This window comes from Callorhinchus milii, unplaced genomic scaffold, assembly GCF_018977255.1.
Source record: "Callorhinchus milii isolate IMCB2004 unplaced genomic scaffold, IMCB_Cmil_1.0 Scaffold2, whole genome shotgun sequence".
Lineage (NCBI taxonomy): Eukaryota > Metazoa > Chordata > Chondrichthyes > Chimaeriformes > Callorhinchidae > Callorhinchus > Callorhinchus milii.
In genome coordinates, this window is record NW_024704743.1 from 20,745,729 (window position 1) to 20,757,843 (window position 12,115).

Consider the following 12,115-nt stretch of genomic DNA (forward strand, 5'->3'; position numbering starts at 1 on the left):
GCCTCTTGAGGATCAGAAGCACCAGGTGCAATGGCAATGAGGCATCTATCTCCAATGTCATGGAAATTGGTGTTGATTTGACTCAAGGCAAACTTCGACTTATGCCCCAACACTGGGACTAAACTGCATAACTCAAGCAAAGTTGGCAGCAAATGTATACTGCTTGCAGGTGTACCAAATAAAAACAATCTAAATTTCCAACTTTGTCTGGCTCTGCTGAAGAAGCACAAGGTAGGACCCCTGATATTAGACCAAGGGGTATTGGCTGGTTTGGGATTAGGAAGGAAAACACATGCCATTGATAGTAGGAATACTCTGTAAATTAGCACTTTTATTTCACACATCATCATAATAATAATACCGTGTGCCTTTGGGATAGTAGTTTATCAGTTTATCTAAACGTCCTAAAGTTTCACAGAATTCTATTGTGAAGTATATAATCTATATTTTGCTCACAAAACACACAGTCACTACACTTTAGAGTTAGCTCTTGTGTTCCCCTACAAAATACATAATTACTACACTTTACAGTTAATCCTGTGAAGTGCTTTGAGGCATCCCCCTGACATGAAAACTGCTAGTCTGTGAAAAGCTAAATGAAATGCAATCATAATTGTCTGATTTGTTACTGAGCATTTTCTGGCTTGTGATGGTCACCCACCTCACCACCATTGCGGTTCTATAAGAGCAATTACATGGTAGTGTCTCTGCTGTTTTGCAACATACAGACAATGAAGACAAAATAAAGGAATCTTTCATGGCTGATCACATTGCTGCTATAAGAATTTTGATCCTATCCCTCTGACCTGCATGTATCCCACTCCAGTTGCTTTATTCAGCAGACACAAGCATGTTGCATGTACCCTGATCCATCTGTATCATATCGATGGCTGTGCCTTCAATCACTACACTCCCTGCCTTAATTTCTCCTCCTCACCCTCGTTATCTATCTTTTAATCCCTCTTTAAGACTTACCTCTTCAACTGCAACTAAAGTCAATACTCCCCCTTCCCCCTCGGTCTCCAACCTCACTATTGTACAGCGCTCAAAGACATGAAGTGCACCATATAAATGCAAGTTGTTGTTGGAGAAAACATACAGCAACCATGATACAGGTATCTTGAAGAGGCCTCCATTAATGTCATACGTAGATTAACACGGGGACAGCCAATTGAAACTTATCTCAGCAACTGGTGAGTGCCATCATATAGCACCTGCTGCCTGGGGTAGTTCTTACTGTGACTATGAACTTTTGAAACTCTTTAATGAGTACTTTGAGTGCAATAGTTGAAAATAAGTACCTGCATTCAGTGGCATTTTTGATCTTTGCTGCTTGTGCATAATGAAAGTTATTTGCATCAGTCAAGCTTCTCACATCCAGAATTTAAGATTATTACCGCTTATGACTTCTGCCTGATTCTCTTTCTTGCCAGTGTTGTGCTGGAGATTACTGTAGAGACTGATGCATGGATTTGTTTTCTGAAAATTTGTCAAGAGGTCACTCACACTGCTTCACCATCTGCAGCTTGAGCAATCGGACCATTAAGATCCAACAGAAACGGCTGTTAGCACGTCACATTTGTTAGACATAACTTTTCCTTTCTAAATGCACAATGGCTGTTTCTTATTAATTTATTAAAGTTTTCCTCCAGTATACGGTAATCTGAGGCAGCCAGGGTGGATTTAGAGAAAGCGAAGATCTTGCCTGGCAAATCTCCTTAATTTTTTTCAGGATGTCACAGATCAAGTAATTAATTGCAGTCCCTCTGATACCATTTATTTAGACATTCAGACAACTTTTGACATAGTTCTACATGAAAGAATTTTAATTAAACTATAAAGCCACAGGAATCTGTGGGATATAATTAGTTTTAAAAAAAAGTAGATCAAAAAATAAAGTACTTGAAAAGGAGGTAATATCACATTATAGGGAAGGTTTCAGCAGGTCAAAGTTCAGAGCTTGAACCTTTATTGTTTCTCATAAATACATAAATGATCTGGATGCCCAAACCAACTGTAAAATGGCCAAATTGGCTGAAGGCAAAAATAGATGACACAATAGACACAGTAGATGCAACAAAAGGTTTGTAAAATGCTTTGGATTGGTTATTGAATTCAACACATAGATAACAAGAGCTCGCAATCCGTTAGCATCCTTCATGTAGCACAGTGTCTGAGAGTGGTGGCCGAGGAAGGAAGAAAATAGATGGGGGAGATTGCCAGACATGGTTAAAGAGGTAGGATTTAAAGTAGGATCTAAATATAGATAGAGAAGAGCAGAAGTGGAAATAGATAGCAAATTAAACACACATAAATGTAAAGTTTTTCAGCAATATTTAGAAAATTGTGAAGCATAAAATAAAATAATATAAATTCAATGTCAATAAAATAAATTTGGGGTGATGAGATTGGAAATAAAGTGATAACAGCACACAGATCACTTTCAATGTCCAGATATTGGGATATAATAATAATCTTTGCATTTGATGAAACACCTATAAAATCAAACATCTCAATGTGCTACACCGGAAATTGCTATCAAGTGTAGCGTCTGTGTATTTGTAGACAAACATGGCAGGTGATTTGCATGTAGCAGATCATACAAACAGCCATAAAGTGAACAACTAATTCATCTGGAGGATTGTTGGCATTTCATCTAGAGAACAGCACCTCTGACAATGCAGCACTCCCCCAGCACTGAACTATGAGCTCTAATTCCCAATGCAGGGCACCCACAATTTTCTCAACCAAAAGAGGCAATAATGCAATTAACTGGGCCAATCTCACACATAATGTGTGTTTGGCCCTTTCACTATCCCTATAGAGCTTTATGTTCTGCATTTGGAATGGGACTTTGTATTAAAAACACAGATGACAAAAAACATTGGAGGGATTACAAGCACAAAAGTCCAGTTGGAGGGTGTGATGTTATAAGTAATTGTAGATACCAAATTACAGCCAGGCCAAGATTAAGTGCTAAATTTATCATAAAGAAAGATTTGGAGGATGAATGCCCTTTGGCCATTTGATCTCATCTTCCAGAATAGTTGCCCTAACTGCAGTATAGAGAAATACAGTAGAGAGAGGCAATTAGCTGTGTTAATTGGGACCAACCCTTGCAGATATAAAACCTTGGACTAGGAGAAGGCAGGATGTGTGAAGGAGCTCCAAATTTGGTGCAGAATCACTTTGGAAACCTGCAGTTACCTCCTTAATGCTGTGTGGGTTTAATTTTAATTACAATTGATGTCTTGGTGTATCTTCTCCATCCTAGGGATTGATAGTGCCTCAATGATTGGCATGCAAAACTGCAGGAGGTTTTCATTTTCCTGGATATTTATCAGATAAAGACCTGTAGGCATGATAAGTGGAACCAACCTGCTCAATGTTGTAAGAAAGGGAGTAGCAAAGGAGGAACATTTGCCTCTACCAGTTTGTGTGCAGTTTTTCTGAGACTGGGAGTGCAGGTGTATTGTGTGTTAATATTCCACCAGAATGTAATATCCACCTTGGCAAAGACGCTGTTTCTTGGTGCCATTTAGCAGTTAGTAAACACAATCTTGTTTGGATTACTTCCAATCAGGACACTCCTTATCTCACGTCGGTCAAACATATTGACATAAGGCTCCAATTGGATTTTTAATATCCAGGGAAAAAGCTATTTCCTCTTTTTTTGACTGGGAATTATTTAAAGAATTCTCCTTTAAACAAGGACAAAGTATATATTTTTAATAAAATATCACTAAATAAATTACAAATGATGATACAGACAGAATTCGGCAACAGATTGGGTGACAAATGTGCTTTCCCACAGAATAGCAGTACATATGCCAAGGCTCAAAACTCCCACAGCTTTTGTTTGTAAAGAGGATAACTTTAGCTACTCTTCTTCCAGCAATGTGAACAGCTTTATCATTACGGTGTTTGTGCCAACATTCTGAATAATATGTCTAGTTCTACCAAGTTTCATACTGTATTATGTGTTGTCTTATTCATTGGTTAATATATGTGCTAAACACAATATAACATGTCTATTTATACTAACAAGACTTTAATGTATGTCTAAATAAAAGAGGCAAATTAAAACATATTTGTGTTACAAGGATTGTATTGTTTTGTTTTTCATATAATAAATATTTCCAACTGCTATTTTACAGTCAAAATGCATTAACTTGCATTTGACCTCATTGAATTGCATCTGCCATCCTTCTGCGAACTTACCTTCCCCTTCAAGAAAGATAATCACACATTAGTCATTCAGTTCACACTGAACATTAACCTGACTTTTCTTTTCAGGTGCTGATTGATTTATGATATGTTTCTAGTGTTTTCTGCTTCTGATTCATTTAACATCCGTGCTTTGAGTTAACTATCCAACGAGACATTATTTTTAGCAGAGGGATCTTTCTTTTGCTCTCTTCTGAAGTAATACCTTAGCAGTATGGCCTACTATTTGTGAATGGAAATAAATGAAAAATATTACATTATTCACGAGAGACGAAGTTGCATCCATTCTTCAAATTAACTTTCTCTTACATAGCAACATCTCCCACTTTCTGTCTGCTAGAACTTTATATGATCAACAACAATTTGCATTTACGTAGGACACCTCACGCAGGGTAGCATCCCAGTGTGCTTGAGAGTAGCGGGGACATGACACTGAGCCGGGGGGAGGGGGGAAGATGACCGTAAGCACGGTCAAAGAGGAAGATGTTCAGGAGCGTCCTGAAGAAGGGGAAGGAAGGGGCAAGGCGGAGGGATAGAGGAAGAGTGTTCCAGAGTTTCGGGCACAGTGGCTGAAGCACGCAGACACCAGGTAAACTTCCACATGCATGCAGATGACACACAAATCTATTTCTCCTTCTCCCTCCAGCTGCGACTCCAGGTCCGCCAATGTTCCCTTAGCTTGTCTGGCAGACATCAGGGCCTGGATGAGTGAAAACTTCCTACAATTGAATGTTGACAAGACGGAAGCCATACTCTTCGGCTCTATCAACGTATTCTATCCTGCGACTCTGACCTCCTCAACCTCCCCGGCCTATCCCTCAGACTTTCCAAACCTAGGTGCCAGGTTTGACCCACAGCTGTCTTTCCTTCCCCACATACAGTCCTTGACCAGGTCCGCCTTCCTCCACCTCATTGCACACCTCCGATCGTACTTTAACCCAGACCCAGCCAAAACATTCGTCCATGAACTCGTCACCTCCCGACTGGACTTCTCAAATACCCTGTTTGCCGGTCTCCCCGGCTCCACCATTCACAGGATCCAACTGATTCAAAACTCTGCCGCCCGCAAACTCACCCGCACTAAACCCCGTATCCCCAATCACACCAGTTCTAGCCAGGCTCCACTGGCTCCCTGAAGCACTTTATAACGTCTCGAAGACCTGTTAAGATGCTAAATAAAATGCAAGGATTTATTATTATTATTATTATTATTATTATCATTGAGACATCTCAAAGAGCTTCACCACATGTATTGCAAAACGATTTTGTGTTTTGAGGGCGAAACCGTGCTTTTTGGGAGGACAGTGCTACAGCAGAGAGCAAGGGCTGGGGGTGGGGGGGGGGGGGTAATACGAGGCTTTAGCATTTACTCTGCAGCATGTTATTGTCATTAATAATAACAATAAAGCCCAGAGCATTTGCCGCAAAGCAACACAATGCTGCATGTTTTATTACAATGAAAATAGACACGGCAGGCAGGCTAATCTGCTGCCTTGCAGGCAGTGGGGAACCTCTCTACCCTTTCACACACTGACAAATATAGTAACACATGCTAATGACTGCAGTTGACGTCAGGCAGCGAGTGGGAAGTGCTGAGGAGCACGGGCTGATCGGACCCAAACATCGGCTGCTCACCCTGAACCATGGCTCGCTTTGTCCTTCGTTTTTCCGGGCTTCTCTTCAGGGAAAACCTTCCCAGGACCGTCAGTGGGTGGAAGAGGGTTCAGTGGACACGACCTTTTCATACCAGGGCAGGTAGGTTAGAGCTGGGGCTCTGCCCAGTGCGGTCTGACCATGAATGAATCCACTCAGATTCATGTGCTGACTTGCACGCTGCAGCTGTTGTTTGGGCTGTAAGTTTCAGTGGAAATTTCCACTGCTCAGTGCACACATCTGGCGCTCCCGGAGACTTGCTTTCGAGGGGGGGGGTGGCAAAAATCAAAACAAATAAAAAGCTATTGGCAAGTCAAGTCGATGTGAAAATGCTTCATGTCTTTAGAAGTGTCGCTGATTTGGACAAAATGTGAAGGGATATTGAGCCAGTGGCGTTTGAAATGTAATGAACCGTGGTTAATCCTATTCACCCCACACAAAATACACAGTCAATACACTGACACAGTATATTCTGTGAAATGTCCAGAAGATGTGAGAAGGTGTTACATTGCCAGCGTCTTGGGTTGGTCTCCTGATGTGAACGGCGCTGTACGCATGTAATTTGTTGTTGTTGACTATCAAACACAAGGTCTATTGTTATAATAAATCCAATACTCATTGTGGACATAGGTTTCTCTCATGTTTGCGATTCATGGGTTTGTAAAGCTGTATAACTGTAATGAGAATTTTTTAAAAAAAACAGCGAATTGCATTCACGATCTCTCATTTCACATAAAATGGTAAACCGAGAATCTGTGTGCAGTTGCTCTGGCTCCTCTGGAGAGAGCAATCAGAGATTGTTTGAAAGCAAATAATGAGCGTTTGGCATAATAATAAAAATAATAATAATAATCAATAATAATCCTTGCATTTGTCATATCACCTATCACATCATTGTGACATCTCCAAGCGCATCACAGAATATACAATAAAGTGACTTGACTGTGTAACGAAAATATTTCATGCAGATTTTGTAATGATTAAATCCTTGTTCTTCTCTGGAACGTTTTATCTCAGTTGAGCAAACAAAGCGCAGCTGTGTCCACTTCAGGCTCAGACACAAGTGAGTCCTGGCTGAAAGGTCAATGTGGCAAGTTGGTTTAAATGTTTGAAATGCAAAAGCAATGACCCCTTTGAACCTCCTCTGAGAGGTGATACTTGATCTTTATGTTGTTGCGTGGAAACTGTTGCTAGGTTTAGAGAAAGGGTAACGCGGGGGTGGGTGGGGGGAGATATGTTTAGTTAGCATTGCTGTAGTCACTTGCGTATCAGATAATTAAAAATCTTCGACAACGTTATACAGCTTTCAGTCCCTTCTGTCTCTACACCCTCCCCCACCTTCCGAAGGCAGTGGCTTGTGCTTGGTACTGCTCATGTGCTGGCATAGATAGTGAGTGTCTTCAAGCTTCTTATCTCGGGGGAGGACGGATGGACGAACGACATATTGTGGGTGTGTTTCGTCCGCAAATTGCACAGTCAGTCCACTTTACAGTATATATCATGTGAAGCGTTTTGAGACGTCTCAACAGGGTGATAAGCTGGGCCAATAGAAAATTGGGAAATATTTGGTACACATTGCGGGGAAATTTTCAATTTTTCTGGAAATTGCAGGGAAATTTTTGGCACATTTTACAGGAAATTGCAAGGAGTTGATTGGTGCTATTGAGGTACGTTTTACTGCCAACCTACATTTTTTCACTTTATTGATTAAAACTAAACATGAGGAAATAAAACGTATTAGATTGTTGCAAAAAAATGTATAATTATTAATTCTTTAACAAAAACTGGGTGGCCCATTTTTTTTGGGGGGGTGCGTGGGGGCGGGGAGTAAACACCAGTGAGGCATTCTCACAGAGAGAGACACAAACTCATAGACAAAAAGGAGACACTCATAAACACACACACGTATAGAAGAGACACACACAACAACTATATGGCGCCCTCCACGCAGGGCAGCATCTCAGAGCGCTCGAGACACTCCACTCACACAGACACACTTACAAACACATACATAAACATACACTCATAGACACAAAGAGACATACACACACATACACAAACAGAGACACACATGCACACTCATAAACCAATACACATACAGAGGAGAGAGACACACTAACACAGACGCTCACAAACACACACATACAGAAAAGAGAGACACACACTCACAAACCCACATACAGAGGGGGGAGACACACTCACATAGAGGCACTCACAAACACACACACATACGAAGGATAGAGAGACACACTCACATAGAGACACTCACAAACACATACAGGGGAGAGAGAGACCTCACAGGGACACTCACACACACAGAGACTCACACAGACTCTCACAAACATATAGAGAGACAAACACATAAAGACACTCACAAACACATAGTGAGAGAGACACACACAAATACATGTGTGACACTTGCAAACAGAAAGAGAGACTCACAAACACAGAGAGAAACACAGTCACATAGAGACACTCACAAGCACATAGAGGCCCGGGGGGCAGAAACTACATTTATAGTGGGTTTGGAGCGGAGAATGGCCTTTGTGGTGGATTCCAACGAAAAGTGCGGCCGTAATTTTCTATTGACCCAGGTGATAAGGTACAATATCAAATGCAAGGATTATTATATAAATTAGTGCAAGCCTGTCCTCACCTGACATCCACAAATCCAACCCCCAAAATCTCCTAATAGCTTCATACAAGGGGGAAAGGCCAGGACAGTGAGATTGAAACTACAACTTGCTCTGAGAGCCTACACAGACTCCATGGCCCATTTATATATATATATATCATGCTCCAAATATTCTAACCCTTTTCTAATAGTGAAGCTATTCCCTTTTTTATCATTTATCTTTGTTCTGCTCCCTTCTCTGCTAACTTTCCATTTTAAATGTGGGAGTACATTTAAAAATATATATATTATGTGTGAAACATCAGTGATGGATGTTTTCACAGCTAATAGGAAAGGACAAGACTGTTTTAGTTGGGTCCTGAATGAAACCGGGGAAAACTTTTATGCAAGAGTGACAAACCAGAAAGTGGTAGTAAACTCATTTGGGGCTCCTGTGGTGAGATCGTTCTTGGACAAATAAGCAGCCCCACAGTATCTAAGTGATAACCCTTATGCCATAGGCAATCCTCATGCCATCCGCAGGCATGAGGTTAACTTCCACCTGTATGCAGATGATGCCCACCTCTATCTCTGCTTCCACCCTCGACCTCAGGACAACTGCTGTCCTGATAAAAATTGTCTGTCCGACATCAAGTCCTGGATGAGAGCCAATTCTCTTCAGTTGATTGTTGACAAACCGAGGCCCTCCTGCTTGGCTTCCGTCAGTGCCTCCTCATCTCAGGCACTGACAGCATCACTATTCATTGATGCACTCTCCACCTCTTTAAACCCCACATCCATGCCATGACCCATTCTACCTTCCACCACCTCCGCAACATTGCCCGCCTCCAACATTATCTCTCCCCTCAGGCTGCCAATTCATCCAGGATTGACGATGCTAACTCCTTGCTTGCCAGACTTCCTAACTACAGATTAGTCAGTACTCTGCAGCACTTATCCTCTCCTACACCTGTGAGCCAATCATACCCATCCTCCCTCTGGCTCTCCACTTCAGTTAGAATAGAGTTGGGCTCCGGACTGCTACACGTCCCTCACCTCGCTTGCCCCACTATTGGCAGGCGGGCCTTCTGCCACTCTGCCCCTACCCTCTGGAATTACATCCCAGGAGACCCTTTGCCTCACCCACTTTCTTGTCTCCTTCAAGGGCTGTCTCAAGACCTTCCTATTTGACCATATCTTTGGTCAACCCTCCCCCATCCCCACCGCTCTTGCCCTTCACCGCTCTTGATTTCAGCTCTCAGCTCGGGCGAAAACCCTTGACTGTCCAGTACCTTGTGAGATGAAAGGTGCTATATAAATGCAATTTGTTATTGTTGTTGGTTCAACATGCTGCCTGGAAACTGCAGATATTGCATCAGATCTCAATCAATGCTGCCCAAGTGTGTAACTGGGTGCATGTATACAGCTCTGCTAACCCTGCTGTTTAAATTATGTTTTAAGTTATTCAAGAGCTGGAGGCACAGCCAACTCTCTGATCATGATAAGATTCCTAAGGGACAACTCAGGAACTTTTAAACTTAATTTTGTTAAGGTTAAAAATGTGGCTTTGCAATGACTGCCGTCAAACTGGAATTACATTACACACATTCATCATTCCTTGGATGTGGCCTTGTTTTCTCCCACAAATATACAGTCAATTCACTTTACAGTCTATTCTGTTAAGCGCTTTGAGATGTCTAGAAGACGTGAAAAGCACTATATCAAATGCAAGGATTATTATTATTTGTTGTACTCCAAATTAATATCAGTTGGCCTATTTCACATCATAGTTACACTATTACATATTTTGCATAATTTTGATGCATAAAACTACACTGAACCCCAGTGTAGTTTTATGCATCAAAATTATGCAAAATATCAGTGTATTGTATCACTGCAGCATGGACAGTTGGTATTTAATAAGCAGCTTTCCTGGACTGTTTGGCTTCATAGAATCATAGAATCTTACAGCACAGAAGGAGGCCATTCAGCCCATCGTCCCTATGCCACTCTTTGAAAGAGCTACAACAACAACAAGATTGCATTTATAGAGCGCCTTTCACGTCGGGAGGACATCCCAAGGCGCTGTACAGTTGGGTCGGGACCCGAACAGGGGGGAAATGGTCAGGGTGAGGGGAGGGAAGGGAGGGAGCGAGGAGGGCTAGAGAGTCGAGAGGGGAGCTGAAGGCACGGTCAAAGAGAAAGGTCTTGAGATCGGCCTTGAAGGAGGAAAGGGAGGAGGCGGCGAAGGCACTGGGGGATGGAGTTCCAGAGCCTAGGGGCTGAGAGGCTGAAGGCCCGGCCACCGATGGTAGGATGTGGAGCAGATCGGAGCCAGAGGAACGGAGGGTACGGGCAGGTATGTGGGGGGATAGTAGGTCGGAGAGGTAGGAGGGAGCAAGGCCGTGAATGGCCTTGTAGGTGAGGATGAGGATCTTGAATTCAATCCTCTGGGGGATGGGGAGCCAGTGGAGGCGAGCGAGGGTGGGAGTGATGTGGTCGCGAAGCCTGGTGCGGGACAGTACACGAGCTGCAGAGTTCTGAATGACCTGAGGCTTGTGGAGGGAGGTGCCGGGAAGGCCGGCGAGGAGAGAGTTCCCGTTGTCCAGCCTTGATGTGATAAAGGCGTGGACCAGAGTTTCAGCAGCGTGAGGGGTGAGGTAGTGCCATAGTCTGGCGATGTTTCGGAGGTGGTGGAAGGCAGTGCCAGCTGTGGCGCGGATGTGGGGAAGAAAGGACAGCTCAGGGTCGAACAGAACACCGAGGTTCCTGACCGGCTTTGAGAGGTGGAGAGTGCAGCTTGGATGCTGATGCTGTCAGCGCCTGATATCTAACTAATCCCACTTGCCTGCTCTTACAGCATACACTGCTGTGCGCAATTGGCTGTTGTGTTTCGCCCAAAAATATAGTCAATTCACTTTACAGTATATTCTGTGAAGTGCTTAGGGACGTCTAGAAGACGTGAAAAGCGTTATATCAAATGCAAGGATTATTATTATTATTAATATAGACCTACAAATGTTTCCTTTTCAAGTACCTATCCAATTCCCTTTTGAAAGCTATTATCGAATCTGCTTCCACCAACCTTTCAGGCATTGCATTCCAGACTGTAACAGATCTCTGAGTAAAACAAATTATCCTCGTCTCCCCTCTGGTAAGGATTTCTTATGTTTACAGCTGCTGTGCTGTGATGCTGAAACAAAAAAGAATATAACAGTAACAAAGTTACTTAAATATCTGGAATAAATAACCTAATTATGTAATAGTAACCCTACAACTATAAAACCAAGCACTTCAAGCACATTAAAAATGTTCCCTTTAATTTACCCCTTGTTCCCTGTTCTGACTTCTTTCGCGTTCTCTGCCCTTATTTTATATCCCTACATTTTATTTAAATTTAACCCAATTTATGTTTTTAATCCTCTCAGATCTAAAATTATGCCCTTCTTTCTCTCCTTCAACCTGTGTCTTGGAGGTGGGACAACTTTCAAAAGCTGGACTTTGATTTGCTGAAAATCTAACTTAAAGGGCAACTATTCAACTAATTAGAAACTCAGATCTGATGACTGACATGGTCGACTCCTGGACGTGACCAAATCCACTCAAGACAAGTGCTGCTGA

The 12,115-nt window shown here is 42.4% G+C and overlaps 1 protein-coding gene across 1 annotated transcript in view; it reads left to right on the top strand.

Annotated features, from left to right (window-relative positions):
* The first annotated feature begins 5,741 nt into the window (after positions 1-5,741).
* The window catches only part of msrb2 (methionine sulfoxide reductase B2), a 28,289-nt gene continuing 21,915 nt past the window's right edge, over positions 5,742-12,115 (top strand). Inside the window, exon 1 of the mRNA XM_007889731.2 lies at positions 5,742-5,982. Coding sequence (XP_007887922.1) covers positions 5,871-5,982 — 112 coding nt within the window. The 5' untranslated portion in view covers positions 5,742-5,870. The remainder of the gene's footprint in view (positions 5,983-12,115) is intronic.